Raw genomic sequence first — 22,098 nt, forward strand, 5'->3', positions numbered from 1 at the left:
TAGATGGAGAAGAAGAGATAATTTTTTCATCACATACTTATTATTGTAATCAAGATTCATCAATTAATGCTAAAATTAGTGGGCAAAATTATGATATAAAACAGAATATTTGCATAGTCTCAAAATGTCCATAAGATACTTTTAAGTTACAAAGGGAGAAAATAGTAACTTTATATGAAGAAATTTGGCAGATATCACCTTTACAAAATGATTGAAGTTTACATCACTATCATAAGACAAATCAACATCGTGTAACTCTTGGTATGATGCATGGAGATGGGCAAGCACCACCTCTGTGATATTCTTGCCAAAAATGCATAACTTCAACCAAATCAATACAAAACATAAGACAATTAAAAATTTAAGGATGTTCCAGAAAGAAACTGGCCAGAAGTCTTTAAAAGTGTCAAAGTCATATACAACAAAGACTGAGGAACTGCTATAGATTGAGGAGACCAAGGAGACATAACAACAGATGCAATCTGGGATCAGGGATTAGAGTTTGGCCCAGAAGGAAGACATCAACAGGACAACTGGCAAAACTGAAATAAGGTCTATAAATGAGTCATTAGTTTCCTGATAATTACAATGCTGTCCTGTAACAAGTTAACATTAGTGGGAACTGGACAAAGGCTATAATAGAACTCTCTGTACTATTTTTAAAACTTTTTGTAAATCTAAAATCAGTTCATAATGAAGTTTTAAAAATGTAGTGAGTTTCCAGCCACTCGAGGTCAAGTAAGTGATAATCTAATCACTCAATGAGATGATGTGGAAGAGATTCAAGCCATACTGGGTGGTTCCAATATATAGTCTTCAAGGTTTCTTTAAACCATGAGGTTTTTTTTTTTTTTTTTAATGTTAACGAATTCTTAGCTTAAAAGGTGAATTATAGGATTCCACACAAACTTTGATCCAGGGCCAATCCCCTTGGATTTGTAGAAAGTAAACAGCTCAGTTTTACTTCATCTGAGAAAATAATGTATGCTGCGAGGATCATAAAATGTGTTGTGAAATATTTGAATTTGTTCACATTTTGTTTCCCATAGCTTCAACTTCCAAGATTTGGAATACTTCTGAACAAATTTACAGTTGTGGATGAGTTTTCAGCCATATTCTAAAGAGCCATTCTAAACTATACCATATATTCACACACAGGGCTCCAGCTTTTTAAATCAGGTGAAAATTATACTCTGAAGTGGAGAAAACAGATTCCAAAACATACATGCAATATGAGCCATTTCTCTCAAAATTATAAGAACGAGCCTCGAGTTTAATTTGATAAAGTGTAAATACTGATTAACTCTGGGTGGTTGGAAGTGGGTGTTTTTGCTTTGATTATCAGCAATCTCTAAATTTTCTACAATAATTATATTACTTCATAATCATAAAACAATGAAGGTTATAAATGGATGTTTTAAAAAGCAGTATAACAATTTTTTTAGGTCTCTGAATAGTGAGTAATTAATTAAACACTCCAGAGAGATGAACGTAGCCAGACTTAAAACATCTATATTCCTGACAGTCATATGTGCTAGGATAACTGCCTTGAGGCTACAGATTTGATAGGTAAACTTTTCTCTTATGGGCAATTCAGGTAAAAATGTCAAAAATTACTCAGCATAGAAGTGAAGCATTTGCAGTTATTAAGCTAACAATGTCACAGAAAACACTTAATGTCTTATGCCCAATTTTATTTTTTTTTGGTACGTGCCCCTGGCGGAAACCGAACCAGGAGTCTCTGGTCCTCAGGCCGATGCTCCAACCGCTGAGCCAAACCAGCCAAGGCATAATTTAATTTTTTTAATAGCTTCTTTTTAAAAATGTAAACAGAAGATGCACTTTTTTTGGGGGGGGGCGGGGGATATGTGTATTGGGTGGAATTTTTCTTGTCTTATTTCACTTTATGGGGCATATAATAAAGGATTAATTTAGCCTTACTCTTTAAATTAATATCCATCTCTTAATGATTAGACACTAAAGCAGTACTTCTTAAATTTTAAACTGCTTCTGAACCAGCTGGGGGATTCTGATTCTGCAAGTCTGGTATGGAACTTTGATTTACCACCTGAGTCACCTGAGGGTTCTTTAGAAATGCAGAATCTTGGCCCCTACTTCAGATCTACTCAATCACAATCTACATTTTAACAAGATCACTATTTGACTTACCTGCACATTGACATAAAGAAACTACCATAGTCTAGTTCAACTTTTGGTTTCTACAATTTTTTATGAAAATTACTAACATAATAATATTAAGGAGTGTATAGAAATCAATATTAACAAACAATATAACTTCGATTTGTAAAACTATTTTTAGATACTTAAAACATTTTTCTTAAGATAAAATTTCTTTGATTCTCAGGTGACTTTAGTTAGTTCTTGTTGGCTTAGTCTACGTTATGCTAAGTAGTTCGCGTGGCTAATCAAATGCAAGGACTCCCCCCTGCTGTGTTTCTCATTTAATAAGGGTTGTTTCACAATCTGTTTTTCTCTATTCTCTTGGCATACTGGAGGACTTTTCACCTTCAGATGCTGTAATGATAGGATTATAAATGAGATTGAGTGGTTTAGTTACATCATTATCTTTGTTTCTGATTTATAATAATAAATAAGTGGGTTTCTGGAGCTTTAAGACAACACATTAAAAGAAAAGAAAATGCAATCCATGGCTAATTTGTTAAAGTTTGTATTAAAAGAGAAAATTAGAGTGGTCACCCACAAGCCTCTAAATTATTTTCTAAATCCAATTTTCTTTCTTCATAGATGACAAAACTTTAGGGTTCTGGAAAATCATTATTTCATTTGAGGTACAGTCATACCATGGCTACCACATTAAAACTTTATAACTGGAGAACTCTGACATTTCTGGCTATTTTTCTGATTATAATTAAACTTAATACTGAACTGCTTAGGATTCTACCTACCAGGGTTCCAAAAAGAGGTGATAGTCTGGCTAAGTTTAACAATGACTTTCAGTCTTAACAATTACTCCCAACACTGACAAAGCTTACTGGATCACATTTAAATTAAACCTGCTGATGTCATTGTAATACTCTTCTTCTTTACACCTGAACCTTGATCTGATACTCACTCCTACCAGGATTTCCAACAAGATGTACTGAGAATACCTTTACTAACATAAACTCTAATAAAATAATCAAGTAATGTGTTTTGTAAAAATAAATGCTTACTAAATATATTTTAAATCAAACCTACTTTTTGTAAAGCCTAAGAACATGGAACTCACACTATGTTATGTAGTACTGTTAGATTTGAGCTGGTAAGTTGAGCCTATGTGTTTGAAAGTAAAACTATAGAAAATCAAAAGAGATAGTGTTTTCATAGAGTTACTGCAGTGTCTGCTACAGTTGGATGTATCACTATAAGTAATACGTAAGTTGACATTGCTTTCAGAGCAAAGAAGGACTTGGAAGAAAAGGGCGAAATGAAAGTGCTAAGTCACCGTCTACTCCAATGAAATAGAGTAAGACTTAAAATCTGTCTTCTGTCATAGAAAAAGTTTTTATAAGCTTTTCAATCCTAAATATATTTTAAAATATTAACCTTAAAGTCCATAGGCAGTTTTGCAAAAGGAAAGTCATACCAATAACATTAGCCTGTGAAGGATTTCTTACTATTTTTTAAATTTTATGATAGTATTTCATTTAATGTCAATTAGTCTCTGAAAATATAAGTTTTACCTTTTCTGAATATTGTATTATATATTTTACCACTAATAATTTTTTACAACCCACCATTTTAGATCTATTTTATAAATTATTTGCTCTTCACAGATGTTAAAATATTAATACTTATGCTTAAAAGATATCTGGATTGATCAAAGTTTTGTGCTTTCCATATAACCTTGATTTTTGATTTACAGAGGTTTGTGGGTAAGTTGTGCTTCTTCATTATCTTAGGACTATATACTTATATGTAAACAGTATCTAATCCTTTCACATGTTTATAGGTATAGTTCATTGACTATAATCTCCAAACTACAACCAAGACTTTTAAATTGTGACATTTTAGATGATAATTCCCAACGTTTTGATGAAATACATAAGAAAACAGAGTCATTTAAAATAATGGTGAGTGGAAGAAAAGCAAGTCCCAGAAGACTAGGTACAGTAGGATACCATCGTTAGAAAGCTCAAAGCAAGCAAAACTAAACAATATGTTGTGCTAAAAGTATGTTCATTTGTGATAAAAATTAAAACAAATAAGAATGAAGAAGATTCAGGATAGTTGTAATCCCTGAGGGGTGTGCATGAAGATGGGGTAGAACAGTAGCACACAGGTAGTTGCAAGTTGTTGCCATGCAGACAGTCACACACACACACAAACACACACACACACACACACACGCACGCACGCACACTTCATCATGAATATTACTTTTTAAGTGCAAGAAAATCAAGAGGTTTAGATTATTCAGGAACAAATTGATGCTGACGTAGTAGGGATTCAGAGTACCATATTGTTCTAAAAAGACTGAGCATTGTGTCCTGTCAATAATACACTTTTCATTGCATTTTTCAACTTACGAAAAGTATTTAGTGAGATACTGAATCACTAAACTATATAATTGTTTAATAATATAGTTTGTTTTATTATACAACTTTTAAAATGGTGATATCAGAGTAAGCTTAGTTGTTTTAATTAATAAGAATACATGAAAGCTCAGATTATTCTGCTCATATTCATAGTTGGTGTTATATGGTCATATAATGAATGCATTATTTCTAGCAGATATTTCTAGAATTATGCTTTTGATTCCAGAGACTAGGTGCAAGTGGCCTTTGATTTTTATTAAATCATGTAGAAAATGCCTTCTTTTCCTAGTAAATCAATAGTGTGGAAAGCGAGAACAAATTTAATTACCAGGTATAAGACTGTAGAAGAAAGCACAATCTCATATTAACATCCTATTACAATTTCAATGAATTATGTTTTTCTCATAATTTTAGGCAGGTTGAAATCTAGGATAAAGGAGGGGGTGAGATTAATGTACAAATTCTTTCAGTTTTATTAAACATTATAAAATCTTTCTTTCATCCTTAAAGAGATGGAACATTCAGCAGTGCTTGCAGAGGCTCACTTGAGTGTATTCTGGAATAGTTCTCTATTTCATTGCTGAGAACAAGAGGGATTAGTTCTATCAAGATTAATAGGCAAGCTGTCTAGAATAGTTGCAGCAGGACTAGCCTCCTCACCACTAGTATAAATATTCGCCTTTACATTAACAAAAAGAAAGAAAATTTCTCTTGGGAACTTGTGGAATACTTTTTGGGTGAAGGAAAAATAAAACCTACAAGTTAACTAATTTGGAACAAGTTCCGAGTGTCTAGTCTGAGTTTAAACATTTTATTGCCCTACAACTCTCAAAGAACCTATTTAACTCTGCCAATCCCCAAATATATAGACTTTTAATGAAAATGTAGAACTAATTGAAAAAATTAAAGGTCCTTCCAAAGACACATTGAAATAAAATTTAGTATTGTGGAAATTAATTGAGATAAATGTAATTAGCCTTGTAATTGATTGAATGGAATAAGCAACTGATAATGTTTTCATGCCTGTCATATTCGGTTTCACTTTAATTTCACAGGAAGACCAATCTTTACTGTACCTGACGAGGAGTTCTTTCTGATTTACTCCTACACCATTCCCAGTCTGAAAGGTCTGGTTTCTGACTCTCTTCATGAGAAAGTCTTCTTTCTGGCCCTTCCAAAAAGGTGTTTTCTTCATAGTGAATATCACCTTCTGTATTTTTAAAGAGCAGTGGATCAACGCCCTTTTCATTGTGGGAATCCTGTTTAGCCTCTGTAATATCAGTATTCGTACATTTGTTGATGCCTTTTCGTGTGGAGCTGTCCACAGAGGGTGTAGTGCTGATTTCCACTTTTATGGCATTGAAGATATTATGAGCATCTCTCTGAGAGTCTCTGGTAGTTTTACACTCATAGTTCATGAGATTGTGATAGGATGTAGAATTTTTATCATCACCATAGTAATCTTCATGTGCTATTTTATAAATTCCATAACTTTGTTCAAATGATAGATTGAATTCAAAGCAGCTTCTCTTGGCTAAGTAAAAACAAAAACAAAATTCTATGGTTGGAAAAGTAGATACAAACAACAGTTGAATATACATAGTAAATAAAATTTAAAAAATTCATTTGACCTCATTACTATGAATTGAAAAACTATCTTCATTTACTTCTTGGCAGTTATGCAAAGCAATTATGCCTTGCAAACTCAAGTCATTTTTTTCACTCTGCCTAATTTTTCTCACTTGCGCAATAAGGGACTTGAAATACATACAATTCCAAGAATGTTATAGTCTTTAAAGCAGTTTTATGTGTTAGAAATGTAACCATAGATTAGAAAACTCTCATATACATTCAGTTTTAGCTTTTTTCAGTGTGCCAATGTTGTATCACACATTTACTTATTTTGGGATAAAATATATTGTTACAAATGATATTTTGCTAGAAATGAATTAAGTATCTATTAATATTATGTGAATTATTCAGCTGTTAAGTCATCAACAAATATAACTGCTTTAAATATTTTGTTGTATAATATTCTTGACATTTATGTTTATGAATGCATGCATTAAAATTAGACAATGCTGCAATACACTTTTCAAACATTAAAAAATAAGTACATTTTTGATATAAATAAATTTGGAATGAATTGGAAAAAAGTGACTATATTTATATTTCTTTGAACTGAAGTACTTTACAACATGTCTATAAACCTGATGAATTATAAGATAAGTTTATCAGGAATTCATAAAAATTTTATGGTTTAAATTAGGTGAAATATGATGATCTCCTAATTATAGTATTACTAGTTGATGGATATGGTACAAAGTCTTAGTAGAATAACAAGTGAGAATGTGACAGAAAGTGATATAAAATTTTTGTGCAAATATAAAATACTAGATAATATTTATGTATTAAGAATGAAGTTATATCAGGATGGTAGGTAAAATGTAATTTAAGGTTTTGTTTTTTATCTTTAAAAATATGACTCATTTAAAAAAGTTTCTACTTGGATAATTCTACTTACTTTTTTTACTAATATAGTCCAGTACAATTAAATTAGGATTTTTAACTTACTTTAACAGTGTGAAAGATGAAGGAACTAAAAGGATATTTTAATTATTGACAGGTTTCCCTTTTGTCTAATAAAGATGTAAAGGGACAAATTGTCAACTGAGAGACATTAAGCAAACAAAAACTGTCATAAATTTCCAATTTTATCATAAAACACAATAAAATTGATGTCTCTGGCCATATATTTTATTAGCTGAATATTATAACCAAGAAATATATAAAGCAAAAACGAGTAATGTTTGTGAAGGAGTGTTCGGAATGTGTCGATGGAGAACCAGCCTCTGTCCTGAGGTGCAGGAGGCAGTCTGAGGGAGGCCGTGAGAAGAAAGTGGGGCTGTGATCGCTGCTATGGGGATGGAGAAGGCCGAGGGGTGCACCTAGGTCGTGTCATCTAACACAGCAACACACCTACAAGTAAAAAGTCTGTTTTACAGATGAGAAAACTGAGGCTGATAGAGGAAATCTACCTAAGATTACTCACTTGGTAAAGAGATTGAAATTTAAAGCTAACTGATTCCAGAACTGGAGTTATTAATCTTTATGTGAAATTGCTTTACTGAGAATCAGATGCTGCCTGAGAGAAATATATTAATGGAAGCATAATGTCTCAGATATGCTGTCTTTAAGTTAGGGGAAGCTCATTAATTATCAAGTGTAACCACTAAACACACTTCTTGTTAGTGACTTACCTTAATGTTAAAGATAAATTCTGACTAAGTTAACTAATGTAGCTAATAAATTTTAACAATATAACAGAATTAACAGGGCTTGACTAATAACCAACAAGAAATTTAAAGACTATCAGAATATAGTCAGGATCTTTTGAAGTCTATAGTACACTTAGGAAAAAGAGATATAATATATTTATTCTGAAAAGCAAATCTCTGGACAAAGCATGATTAATTAGTTCTGTGTTTTGCTTTAATCACATCTTGCTGATTACAATTTAAACATAAGTAATTATATCAGCTTATAAAAATAATTCTTCAGAGACATGTCACCAGATACACTGATTTTGTAAAAAAAAATTAAAGCTAAAAATATTATTTTTACATAAAATATTTTAACTATTTAATTAAAAAAAAAAACATCATGCCATGCTAACAAAATGAGTTTGAAGGCCATATCCAATGCACATGTCTACCACCTGAGACCTCTGTTAAAACCTTTTTTTTTTTTTTTTTAACACTTTCATTTTGACATAAGTAATAAAGATTACTGTTTGAAACAGGAGAGAATTATTATTTCTGCAAAATATTTTTCATTGCTGACATTTAATATCAGGTTGCATGCCTCAGTTTCCATTCAGTGAAGTTGAGATGTGGAATTATATTTATGTATGCAAAATGAACCTATGGTAAATATGAGTTAGGAAAAAAAAATTCCTTTCTTGCTTCTGGAGTTCACTGATAAAGATTTAAAGGGTGTGTGTATGGGTGGTGTGTGTGTGGGGGGATCTTAGTTTGTTGAGAAGAAAAAGTTTGAATGTGAAATCAGAGCCACACTCCCAGAGAATCAAAGTGTTATAATTGATCAAGCACCTTCCTACCTGAGGATGAGCCATCTCTGGGATTTCAAATTTCTATAGTGTCATCTAGCAATAGGAAAATTTATGAGGGATCCTAAAATAGTGAAAGTACATCATCCTTATTCAAAGAATGTCCCTCTGGCAGAACCTGGGATCATAAAAATGAATGGAGTCATTTGAACTGTAAGTATTTTAAACTAACATTTCTCACAATGTTTTATTTTAGAAGCCATGTCTCTTTCTATATGCCTACATATATCTATACCTTCCCTGAATTTAAAAATAAATACAAATAAGAGCAATGGTAATTTTAGAGAAAAAGTATTATGTTGATCATAAAAGGCATGGTTTTTATTTCAAACATAAGATATCAACATTACTGTTGATTCTGCTAGCTTGCCCCAGGCTCTACTAACTTGGCTGTACAAGATAGAATACTTCTTAGACCATTTGCAGTGATAGGTCAATTGCATTGCTTTATTTTTCAGCTCTGATACAGGTGTTTTTTACTTCTTAAAATGACTGCCCTAAACCACTTTACTAAGACTTTTCATTTTCGTTGGCACTAGATTCTTTGTCTATTTCACAGTCTTAAATACTATAAGAGGGCTGTTCACTAATTTAGTGGCAAAAGGTTAATGTTCAATAGACTGTTAGAATTAACAGACTTGTTAATGAATTTTATATGCTATATGTTCTTCTATGTGGCCCAAAAAAGACTGATTATGAATATTCTCTGTCACTGTTGGTCTGGATAGTAATACCCATAAGGACACAATTATTCTAAGTTCTGCAGTTATTTTAAGACATACATAAATTTGGCATTTATTAACAATAAACCTTATGGCATCCTTAATACTAAAAAAATCTTCTGGTCATTTGAAAAATATTTAGGTATACTAAAATTTAAATGCTAATAATACATGGACAATGACCAGATTCTGACTGTCAATGGTTATAAAATGTTTATAAAATAACCCTGTTGCAGAATTCGTTACAGAATATACGTTAACATTCTCCAGTTTTCATACACTCCTAAAATTGTCTGTTATGAATTGTTTTTATTTACCCTTTATTCCTTGTCAAAGAATAATATACTTCTTTATTCTGTGCAAAGGACAATTAATTGAACAGGTAATTAAATGTACACTGCTGCATTCTTAGATTTATTAAATGGTAGAACATCCTATCTTTATCTGTAATGACAAAATAATACCCTTTTCCCTCCCAGCAGAGTCAGAATATAGAGGCCATTCCTCAATTTTCCCTGTCTCAGTCTGGGAACAGTTACACTCTATTGAGTTTTATAATTGATGCACTCCCACTCTTTATAACATATTGTTTGCTTGTTTGTTGTTGTTGTTTTTAGTAAATAGCATGGCTAGATATATAACATACATTAAATAAACTCTGCCACCTTTGTCCTTTTTTAAAACTCAGGTGTTTTGTGGGTTTTTTGTTTTGTGTGTTTTCTAAGAGCAGAGGAAGGCACTCAAATTTTGTTTTGGAACTCTCTTCAGGCATTTATTGTGACTCTGAAGGGAATAGCAACAAACCCTGGAAGAATACAAGAAGCAAAATAATGAAAATGCTTTTCTTTACTGTTCCATTAAATAATAACGGGCTAGAATATAATGAGTTTTTAACTCTTTCGAGAGTTCATTTCTTTTCAGATGCAGGCTTCTTAAGTAGACTTGGAAGATGAATTTATTTTCTACTCTGGGCTAAGAGCTATGGTGCATGTAACGCCTAAGAGTCTTGTTTGACTTCATGCTGTTTTGAATGAATTCTCTTCCTTTCTTACCTGAAATCATTATTCAGTGTATAAGCATTTTACAGAGTTGTTTTAAAGCTGTCTCATTTAAAACTTCCTTCCAACACTGTGCCAAGAATTGTTTCACATTATAATTTCTTTCCTTTATTTACCATTTACATTTGTCCTTGGACTCTTCATCCCCTACCCGGGTGGGCAACTTTTTCAATAGACCACTTTTCTGTATTTGACTGTATGCATATTGCTCCCGACTGCCACACTGTTGAGGACTTACTTTTTCTCCCATTGTATGCCACGGCATCAGCATCCTGCTTGCAGTTGATGATGCAGCCACAGGGCAAGTGGGTCCAGCGTTTGGACAAGACAAACACAGGAGTTACAGTGGTGGCCAGCAGGGTCAGTAGAAAGCTGAGTGACTCGAAGGGAAGGCTCTGAAAACCCACCACGTGCTGGGCCACCATGTGGATCTGCAAAGGCAGAGAGCTTCAGACATATCCATCATTGCATTGGTTACTTCCCCAGGGCTTTCCCCAAGCATGCTGCCCCAGACTCCTTCTCTTGGTCCCTTCACTGACTGAAAGCCAGAAGTTCTGCTCCTGGCCCGGCCCCTCTGGCTGTAGTGGTGGACTACTGGGAGCTCTGATGCTCCAGGCAGAACAGGACTCTGGTGTGGACACTCCTGAGTGCCCGGTCTGGGCCTGCTGCTAGTTCAAGTCTCCACCAAGGAAGCACACTCCACAATGCAGGAGACACTACTGGGAATACAGGCCGGTGTCTGTGCAACCTGAACCTGCTCCTCCAGTTGGCCCTTTGTCACATCCCTGGACCTTCACTCTACCCAGTCCTGCTTGTCATGGTGGGTGCCATCCTGCCACCTCTCAACTGGGATCCCTCATGAAAGCTCGATCAAAAGCCTGTTTTGTCCCCTCTCTTTTCTCTACACTTCTGATTGGGTATCTCCTCTCTTCCTGCTGAGGATGGGCATTTCCTCCTTACCAGGAAGGAATGGAAAGAAGGGAATAGCAACAGAAGGTTAAGGGAAACAACCACCACCACCAAAAGAAAAAAGAAAAAACAACCCTAAACCCCTTTTCATAACTACCCCCTTTTCTAACACCCGAAAGGTCTCCCCACCCCCTCCCCAATTTTAATTTTGAAAGAAGCATTTGCCATATCAAAGGCTTCTCTGCGGATTAGCGCAGCCCTTCAATTGCCTTCCTACAAGTGCATCTCTAAAACCATGCGAGATACATTTGGAAGCGGGCTCTTGGTGACTCTCCAAACCAGGGACGCTGGTCCCAGCACGCACCCACACTCTGGCACACACACCCGCGCACTGTGAGCAACTGCACTTTTACCATCATGGGAAGCCAAAGGATGACTTTTGTCAGCGCTAGGATCAAAGAGAAGCGCTTCTGCGCTATGCTCACGGTGAAGCTCCTGGTGCCATAGAGAGTCCCTGGGTTCTCACGCCTGCAGGCTCCAGCCCCAGCGGCAGCACCGCGCCCTGGCCCGCGCCAGTGCTCGGCCATCGCAGGCGGACCCGGGCCAAACACAGTGTCTGAGCTCGCGGAGCATCCCGTGAAGCAACGCAGGGCAGGGCCCACAGCATCATCTGGGGACAAGGAGTGCACTCTCTCCCCAGGCGGAGGGGTCCCAGGAGTGGAAGTTCCGCGGGAAATTTCCTGGTAGTTGGCATAGAGTCTCAGCCGCTCCTCTGAGCACAGCAGCTGGTGAATGAGCGGGACCGAGAGGCAGGCGAGCAGTCCGAAGGCTGAAGTGTACACGGCAAAGAGGAGCAGCACGTAGGAGCTGGAGCAGTCTGCCAGGCAGCCCCAAGGCGTGCGCACGAAGGCGCCCCAGCCGCACAGTGGGAGCGCCGAGAGCAGCAGGCTGGCTGCCCACACGGTCAGTGCCACGACGAGCACCTGGCTGGATCTTCTGGAGGCTGCTTGGCTCCCTACAGTCCTGTGCATCGTGTAAAAGTTGTATGAGACTAGGAGAGTCGCCTTCAAGTTGCTTGAGAGGCCCTGGCATAAATATAGTAAGGCAGAGGTGGTGCATAGAGACTGGAAGTACTCAAAGACCTCGTTTGGCCACTGCAAAAACATGAAGATGGTCACCGACAGGACGCCCATGAGATCATCCCCAGACCAGGAAGCCACAAGCATGGACACCACAGTTCGGTTCTGCATTTTCAGCAGGGAAACTAGTGAATAGATGCTGCCTGCCAGGGCTGCAAGAGTCATTAAACACGTCAGGCAAAAAAGATAGACATTCAGAGTTCCTGGTGGATTTGAAAGGTCTGTCAAATTATGATTTTCTTTCCATGGGCTAGAGTCATTTGTTGATAAATTACTGAGAAACACAGACATTGTCCTTGGTCAATATTTAATTTCCTTTTAAATGAGCCTGTAAATATTCTCAGAATAAAGCATGGCTGTTAGTTACAAATCATTTCTCATTTTTTCCTACTAAGTTTCCCTCTAGATGTTCCCCCATCAGTCGAGCAGAAAATGGTCAAGCATTTCTCCTTTAGATCTGACTCAACCCATATTTAAAAATTAGATTCCATTTAAAGCATCAATAAGAAACTTTTCAACATTCCAATTAAAAACAAACAAACCAAAACCTCCTTCCTGAAACCAGCAAGTTTCAGGCTTGAACGAAAAAGCTCCTCAGGCAGATTGAAAAACAATGCTGTCTGGATCCTTTTGGGTCCTTCTTATGGAGCAAAGCAGTTTGTAGCTGGAGATAATCAAACTCTATTCACTTTTTAAGAGCAGTAAAATGATGCATTTGTTTCCAGAGCTGGATTCAAAGGCAGAGAGATTATCAGGTAGGTTTCAGCTTTGCCGATTCGGAGAGGGAGGGAGGAAAGAAGGGAGTGAGGGAGGGAGGGAGGGTGAGAGGGAGAGAGAGAGAGAGAGAGAGAGAGAGAGAGAGAGAGAGAGAGAGGAAAGAGAGGCTGAGCACAGCTCCCCTTCTGAACCGCTGTGTTCTTCAAGCAGCCTGTGATCCTAGGAGCTGCAGGAAGGAGGGAGGAGTCAGCTCCTAGCAGGAGAGAAGCAGGAACAAAAGGGAGGGGAGGGGAGTTCAGTGTAAGAGCGAAAGGATATCCATCTTCTCAGCTTGCTTCACTGGAAACAAGAAACAGTGTCCTTGCCAAGACTTCCCCTTTGGTTTTAACATATAAAACTAGCCGAAATCCTCCTCGCTAGGCTTGATGTGAATGAAAAATACCATCCTTGAGAAATCCAAGCTATGCCAGAAAGGGGCTACTTTTATTCTTATCCAGACCTCTCTGATTCATAATCCACTGGAGGAAGAATATTATCAATGCCACTTAAAAAAGAATATGACATACTAGCTTTGTTTTTAAAATAAATACAGGGTTGGCAAAAGTAGGTTTACAGTTGTGAGTATGCAAAATACAGTTTATTCTTATTTATTAAAATTACTGTATTATTTTACATACAAAAAACTACAAAATTATGTTTGCCACTATATGTTGTTCTTAATAATAAGCAGTCATCATGGTCCTCATTACACTGAACAAGATTTTGTGGAATCTTTGGATAGAGCCATACTAGCTTTACGCACCTAACTAAATTCTGTCAATGTCATCAAGTTAAGCAAGCTACCATTTGAATATATATTTCTAGTTGTTAAAGTCAGATGACATTATGTAGAGCCTACAAGGGAGGTTACCCCACAAAAACATGTTTAGCCAGAGTGTTGCCAGGAATGTTGTGTAGAAAAATAGCATCTCTGAACTCATTTAAAAAATTGTCAGTTTTGCAAGATAAGTGGCTTAGTAAAGAAGTAACTGACAGCCATTTTCCAGGATGCTTTGGGGTAGCTACCCTAAAGTATTCCTCCTCAGCTCAGCCTCATGACCTGAGGGGCTGCCTGCTCCCACACTGTGCTGGGGTCTGAATGGAAGAAAAGCCGGTTAAGGGAAAAGAGAAAGTTGATATGATTATGATCTGAATGAATGGAAATAGTGATAGAGCTCTGATCATGTTTATTTTAGAGATAACTGAAGCTACATTTTGAAACCGAATCTGTTCAAGTGGAAAGTGATTGTATTAGTCATTGCCAGCATACCCTTCAATAAATACAGTAGGCACTTTGCTGTTCTTGACATGTTGTTTGGTTTCCCTGTCACTCAGCAAATGGAAACACAACCACCTGTGACAGCTAGAGCAGCACACTTGCTCTCCCTACTGACAACAATAGACCTTGGAGTGTAGGGTGAGTAAAGGTCTGGGGGTAAATTCATTTCAAAATGATGCTGCTTCAGAAAGCACAGAGTGATAAACAAATCTTATTTTTGACCATGTTCAAAGTTCTGTGGCATTCTATTCTCTCTTCTCTCAGGTCTTATTCTTTCTTACCATAAGCAAAAATATTATTTAATATAGTATTTAACTCTGGATTTTCAGTTGGGTTGGACAATAAGTATCATATTGTTAAAAATGAGTACAATGAGGTATCACCTCACACCTGTCAAAATGGCCGCCATCAACAAATCATCAAACAACAAGTGTTGGCGAGGGTGTGGAGAAAAGGGGACTCTAGTGCACTGCTGGTGGGAATGCAGACTGGTGCAGCCGCTGTGGAAAACAATAAGGTGTTACCTCAAAAAATTAAAAATTGAATTGCCATTTGACCCAGTGATTCCACTTCTAGGAATATACCCTAAGAAGCCTGAAACACCAATCAGAAAGAATATATGTACCCCCATGTTCATAGCAGCACTATTTACAATAGCTGAGATCTGGAAACAGCCCAAGTGTCCATCAGTGGACGAATGGATGAAAAAGCAGTGGTACATATACACAATGGAGTACTACGCAGCTGTAAGAAAGAAAGATCTCTTATCCTTTGAGACTACGTGGAGGGACCTGGAAAGTATCATCCTGGGTGAAACAAACCAAACAGAGAAAGACAAGTTTCATATGATCTCACTTATTTGTGGAATATAGTGAACATAACAGTCTGAGGAATGGGGTGGTCCCAGAGACGTGGAAGTGGGGTACAGACTGATAATCCCCTAAAGAGGGGGGTGGTGGGGGAGAGATCAACCACAGAACTTATATGCATGTAGGCATGAACAGTGGACATGAACAACAAACTGGGGAAAGGGCAAGGAGGGAGGGGGAAGGGGGAATCAGTGGGGGAAAAAGGAGAAACATCTGTAACAAAAATTAATTAATAAAAAAAAAATGAATAGAAATTTATATTAGCTATAGCAATACCAATTGAGGCCCAGGGATATTCCCTCTACCATGACCATCATTTCTGGCTTTTCAAGTAAATATAAATTTGGAGAAGAAACACCTTATCACCATGTCATCCTTGTCTTGAGGCTATAACAAAAGAGGCAGGAGTGTTAGCACACATTCAAAGGTTGGTGGTGGAGTTGCAGCCAGTACAGAGCTAGGAGAAATATCTGAATTTGACTCTAGACTCTGCTGTTGCTGGCTGTATACCTTGGGCAGAAGTTATACTTTCTCTGAGTGTCTGCTTTCACACCTAAAATAAAGGGGCCTGAATGGATTATTCTTCAGCCCTTTCAAGTTCTAAAATTGGATGATATAGTATTAAATACTCCAGTTTAACTTTATCTTAATTTTCTTTTCTGCCTACTTCTCAATAATCAATATTATCATCAAATAAAAGGTAGAAGCCTGTAAGAATTGATCCTTGGATTCTTCATGCTTTCTCTTTCCCTATATGGCATGGAGGCCCTTGTCAATATGAAGATGGCATAAGATTCAAGCAGCCTGAAATGTTGGGCCAGCTGTAGGATCAAGGTTGCCCTGGAGGTCTGTGTAAACCTACAGTAGCTTTGTGTGAGTGAGAACTAAAAGTTGTGTAAGTCACTGAGTTTAAGGGTTGATTGTTACTGGGTAACCTAGCTCATCCTATTATAGTTAGGTATACTGTCGCCCCCACAAGTCAAAAGTGATGGAGCGAGATTTTCAAATCATAGTCTGGCTCTGCATTCTTAATCACAACAGACACACCTTTCCTAGTTGTCCCTTCTTAGCACCTCATGCTTGGGAACATTTCCAGTGGATGCTAACAATCATAAAGTTTTGTTTTTGCTTCCCTTTCTCAAAAAGCATATTGGGACTATCTCCTTTTCAAACATTTAAACTTATAAATAACTATTTATCAAGATTTATGTTTATGTATGTGTATATATGTGTACACACACACACACACATACGAGTTTCTTGAAAGTTGTAAACTCTTCCCTTAGCCATAACCTCATTTTCTTTACAATATTCTCCTGAGCTAATAATAATTTTAAAAAGGGTCATTCTAAATGCCTTTTACATAGCTTTTAGAAGACTAGGAAGAAAGATTTCAAAGAAACCCTTTTGTGCCTTAAAATTTTTTACTCCATTCATTCCTCTATCTCACGATAAAGCTCCAATTATTTAAAATTCTGTCTTCAAATTCCTTAATAATACAAAGTTATATCTATTTATTTATTTATTCAATTTATTTATTTTTGTTACAGATGTTTCTCCACCCCCCCACTGATTCCTCCCTCCCACACCCTCCCTGCCCTGTCCCCAGCTTTGTTGTCCATGTCCACTGTTCATGCATACATGCATATAAGTTCTGTGGTTTATCTCTCCCCCACCATCCCCTCTTCTGGAGATTGTCAGTCTGTACCCCACTTCCACATCTCTGGGACTACCCTGTTCCTCATACTGTTATGTTCATTATATTCTACAAATAAGTGAGATCATGTGATATTTGTCTTTCTCTGCTTGGCTTGTTTCACTTAGGATAATACTCTCCAGGTCCCTCCATGTTGTCTCAAAGGATGAGAGATCTTTCTTTCTTACAGCTGCATAGTGTTCCATTGTGTACATGTACCACAGCTTTTTTATCCACTCATCTACTGATGGACTCTTGGGCTGTTTCCAGATCTTAGCAATTGTAGATAGTGCTGCTATGAACATGGGGTACATATATTCTTTTTGATTGGTGTTTCAGGCTTCTTAGGGTATATTCCTAGAAGTGGAATCACTGGGTCAAATGGCAATTCAATTTTTAATTTTTTGAGGAAACACCATATTGTTTTCCATAGTGGCTGCATCAGTCTGCATTCCCACCAGCAGTGCACTAGAGTCCCCTTTTCTCCACACCCTCGCCAACACTTGTTGTTTGATGATTTGCTGATGGCGGCCATTCTGACAGGTGTGAGGTGATACCTCTTTGTTGTTTTAATTTGCGTCTCTCTGATGATTAGTGATGTTGAGCATTTCTTCATATGTCTTTTGGCCATTTGTATGTCTTGTTTGAAGAGGTGTCTATTTAGTTCCTCTGCCCATTTTTAAATTGGGTTCTTTGTCTTCCTTTTGTTGAGCTGTATGAGCACTCTATATATATTGGAAATTAACCCCTTATCTGATGTATCATTGGCAATTATGCTCTCCCATAGAGAGGGTTGCCTTTCCATTTTGGTGGTTGTTTCTTTTGCTGTGCCGAGGGTTTTGAGTTTGATGTAGTCCCATGTGTTCATTTTCTCTTTTGTTTTTGTTCAAAGTTATATCTATTTAAATAGAAATCATGTTTGTGCCAAAACAGCTTAGTTGAAGACTTATTTATTGTTGTCCCACTGCCTTTTTGGTCATTTTAAAACATATACTAAATGTAGCATTACAGACTGTAAAACAACCCCGGGGCCTGCATGGCAATAATTTCATTAGGCTTTTAGTTTATGAAGTCCTTGCTGTAATTATACCTTTGCAAAGCACTGCAGCCTATTCATTTCTCTAAAAGTCTACATTATATCTGAAAATCCTCAGAGTAGGAAATGGCATAAAAATTCTAGTTGAATATGGCAAAATAACATTCATTGTACTATGGGACTTTGGCAATAAGAAAGTTAACACAGGACCAAATGGAAGCTTTAGTCCTATTTTATTAAAAAAAAAAAAAAGTATCATAGATAAAGTTAATTATGAAGATATAATATTTCTCTATTCCTAGAAATATAGTGTTATGCAGCCAAGACATTATAAAGGACTGGCCCAGTTGAAGACTTACTAACTTAATCATCAAAGCTGAATGAAAGATCTCATAAATTATCCAATATATAGACACATCCATTTATAACACAGAAATAAAATCTAGATTTTATAACCATGTATAATAAATATGTAAATTTATAATATATGATTGTGAGTGTATTTATATATAGATATAGATTATATAAAATAGATGCATAGTCTCTCTGCTTTAGCTGATGGTTTTCCAAAAATTTGGCATTAAATTGAATCCAAATGCTGTGTTTTATTTTCTTCTTTTTCTATGTCTTGTCAGAAAACTACAGTATTTAATACTGTCTGATTACTGTGAGTAAGGACACAATTAAACTTGGCTCCAAGTCAAAGAGATTACTTCATGAATCTAATCTTGAAATCTGCTAAATACATTGTTAACCCAAAGGTCTCTCAAATGAGAAGCTCTTTTATTTATTTTTTAACCTGTTCCCTGGATGAGACAAAAATTTGGAGGTATTTATGTATGTATGTACATCTATATGTACGTATGTTAATGTAGAACAGCTATAGGGAGAAATAAGTTTTGTTATTAATGGTCACTGTGTATTAATTTCACTTTTTCTGGGCAGAAACCTTGACTGTGGTAGTTATGTAATGTCCATCTAGCCATTAATAAAGGTAATATCTGGAGGAGAGTTTTCATAGAGAGCTGTATGAAGCTGTTGAATAGATTAAGAATGACTGAACCCATCTGTAGACTAAAAATATCAACAATGTATAGCTATTTTAAACATAATCATATGCTATGAACTTTCATTCATTCATTCAACTTCTATTTGAGTGTCTAAAGGTCAGACAATGTGCATTAGTGATAAAGAGCATTGTAGTTTCTGTTCTTGTGATGCTATGATGTAGTCATTTTTTTATACTATCTTTTCTTTAAATTCCTCTCTGAAAATAAACTTTCATCCCAAGGGATTCAATACAATAAATATTTAATGCTTAGGATGAAAACGTATTGGTGCACAACAAATTGACTGAGCCTTAAATTAGTAATGAGGTAAATCAAGAGGACCTCTGTACCTTATTTTCATGGGGTCCATTTGAGCTAGAGGATTTCAAAGAAATTATTTCAATATCTTATTTATCTCAAGGCTAGAATAATATCTTGAGCCAAGTACTATCACTGTAAGTGATATACAAAGGGGTTCTAATATTAATTTTTAATTTCTTTGCACTAGGGAGCTGGTGAAAATTTTTCAGTGGCTATAAGAATAGTTCTTGGTTCTGTTCTGGTCCAGATTTATTTATTTTTCATCTGGCATGGTCCCTGTTATGCTGATCCTTAATTGTAATATGTCCCCCGCCCCCACTGTCATCATTCCTGCCCCAGCCAGTGTGTGCTGGGGGAATGCTTTTTTTTTTTTTAATTAATTTTTGTTACAGATGTTTCTCCTTTTTCCCCCACTGATGGGATTGCTTTTTTAAAGTAAAGCCTTTCTAAGTATTTCCAAAAACTTCTCAGTCTCTGCAACTACAAATGGTTAACGTTTGCTTAAATACCGAAACCTCATCAACCACGTTCTCAAAGATGGTTGTTCCTTCCAGTCCTTTGCCAAATGAATGCCACTCATTGCTCTGGGAGTGGCTTTTCCTTCTGTGCTCAGTGCTACGGTTTTGCTTTCTAATCTGAGCACTCTGCCCTTAGGAGCAGCATCATCTTGCCTTGAGGTGATATCTGGGGCATGGTAATGGATAACATGTTTTATCTCATGTCTTTTGGCAGGAGGAGTAATTTCCTTATTAAGGTTCCAATATACTTAACTAATTAAAAAAAGTGACTTTGAAAGATTTCTTGTTTTACTTTAGGAGTTGGCAAACTATGGTCTCTTTTGGTAATACAGTTTTATTGAAACATAGCCATGCCCATTTTTTTAATCATTGCTTTCAAGCTACAACAATGTGAGAGAGATTGTGTCACCTGCAAAGCCAAAAATATTTACTATCTAACATTTTGCAGTAAAAAAAATTGTTGATCCTTGAGGTAACTAAAATAGGAGCATTTCAATGCAAAGTAACTCCCACTGGTAGAATATTTGAGTGATTTGTGAGATTTAGACACATCCACATCTTATGTATTCTGACATATGTAACAATACATATTATATTATATATAAACTGTATATCATTAATAATATCAATAACAACAATGATAAAAATTGCTAACATTTATTTAGTTCTTATAATACACTGGACAGTTTTCTAAGTTATTTACATGTATTAACTAATTTAATTCCACAATCCTACAATGTGAATATTAGTTTTAGCCCCATTTTTCAGATGAAGGAACAGAGGCATAGAGAGTAAATTACCCACCTAAAGTTACACTCTGGTAAGTGAAGGGGTTATCCAGAGACAGAACCCTGGATAGTGGAGGCAGGATTGTAGGTACTTTATTTTTCTGCTCTCTTCTCTAGACTTCTTGACTTTGCAAACATCCTGTGCGTGTCAATTAACCAGAGGGATCGCTGGGGAAGAGAACTTCCTGAGGCAATACACATTTCTGAGGCCCTAGCTCTAATAGGATAATAGAATGATGTAGATGGGCCACCTGTTCTTTCTTTTCATTTAGTATCACCGAGTTCCAAGGGTTTTAAAGAAATTATCTAAGTAGCTCTTACTTCCCTAAGTGAAGTGAAATTTTATCCATACTCTAACAGCTGAGAAGTTAGTGCATGCAAGCAAAATCAGTTTTTCACGATGATACTTTAATTCAGTGACTGAGGTGGATATTAAATCAACCTTCCTGCTGTTCCTCTTTTGTTGTCTACTCACAAGGGCAGAGATGTCTCTGGGCTATGTAGTGAGAAATATCCCAGGGTTTTGGGTGTATTTAAAATGAAAAGATTATTTATGTACTTTTAAAATCTGAATGAAAGAGAGACATGGTAAGGGATTAGAAATAATAGTCTTGTAAAGGTGAAAAGTGATATTGATTCTCTAGTCACTGTGGTAGAGAAACCAGAGCCTGATGAACTGAATGTGATTTCTAGCTCTCACTGGGCTTGCTTCAAATCCCTCAGCAAGCCACTTAATCTTGGCTATGGCTCAGTTTCTCTGTCTTCATAGACAGGATAATAATACCTATCCTGAAGAACTTTAAAAGCTCAGATGAAAAGCATCATAAGAGCTTGGAATAATTAATGATGAGTTTCTGGTGTACTTACCTTTATAACTGGCAATTCCCTTCAAAGTGCCGCACCAGCTTTGGGTTCTCTGGTAGGGGACAATAAAGGGGAAGCTGTTGTGGTGAGGATTTATCTCCTTCCTGTTCTTCCATGTCCAGTGCATTTTAGAACTACAAAACTCACTGTAATATTATGCCATTTCCCATTTAATGCTCCAATTAATAAAATGTGTAATGAAAAGTGGGGAGAGGAAAGGAGTGAGGGCTAGGGGAGAGAGAGAGAGAGAGAGAGAGAGAGAGAGAGAGAGAGAGAGAGAGAGAGCTGGTAGACCTGAGGTATCTGAACTGATATATTCTGGCACCGGTGGTGCTAGGCATTGGGGTTGGAAGGAATATGGTCAGCCTAGCAAGGTCAGGGGTAAGAGCCAAATTGATAGATACAA

At 36.4% G+C, this 22,098-nt stretch overlaps 1 protein-coding gene across 1 annotated transcript in view; it reads right to left on the reverse strand.

Annotated features, from left to right (window-relative positions):
• GPR149 (G protein-coupled receptor 149) overlaps positions 1 to 12,807 on the reverse strand; it is a 59,895-nt gene extending 47,088 nt beyond the window's left edge. Inside the window, exons 1-3 of the mRNA XM_036242278.1 lie at positions 11,791 to 12,807; positions 10,707 to 10,899; positions 5,636 to 6,093 (exon numbers count right to left, since the gene is read on the reverse strand). Of these exons, the coding sequence (XP_036098171.1) occupies positions 5,636 to 6,093; positions 10,707 to 10,899; positions 11,791 to 12,807 (1,668 nt within the window). The remainder of the gene's footprint in view (positions 1 to 5,635; positions 6,094 to 10,706; positions 10,900 to 11,790) is intronic.
• Between the last annotated feature and the right edge of the window lie 9,291 nt (positions 12,808 to 22,098).

Source organism: Molossus molossus, unplaced genomic scaffold (genome assembly GCF_014108415.1).
Source record: "Molossus molossus isolate mMolMol1 unplaced genomic scaffold, mMolMol1.p scaffold_m16_p_5, whole genome shotgun sequence".
Taxonomy (NCBI): domain Eukaryota; kingdom Metazoa; phylum Chordata; class Mammalia; order Chiroptera; family Molossidae; genus Molossus; species Molossus molossus.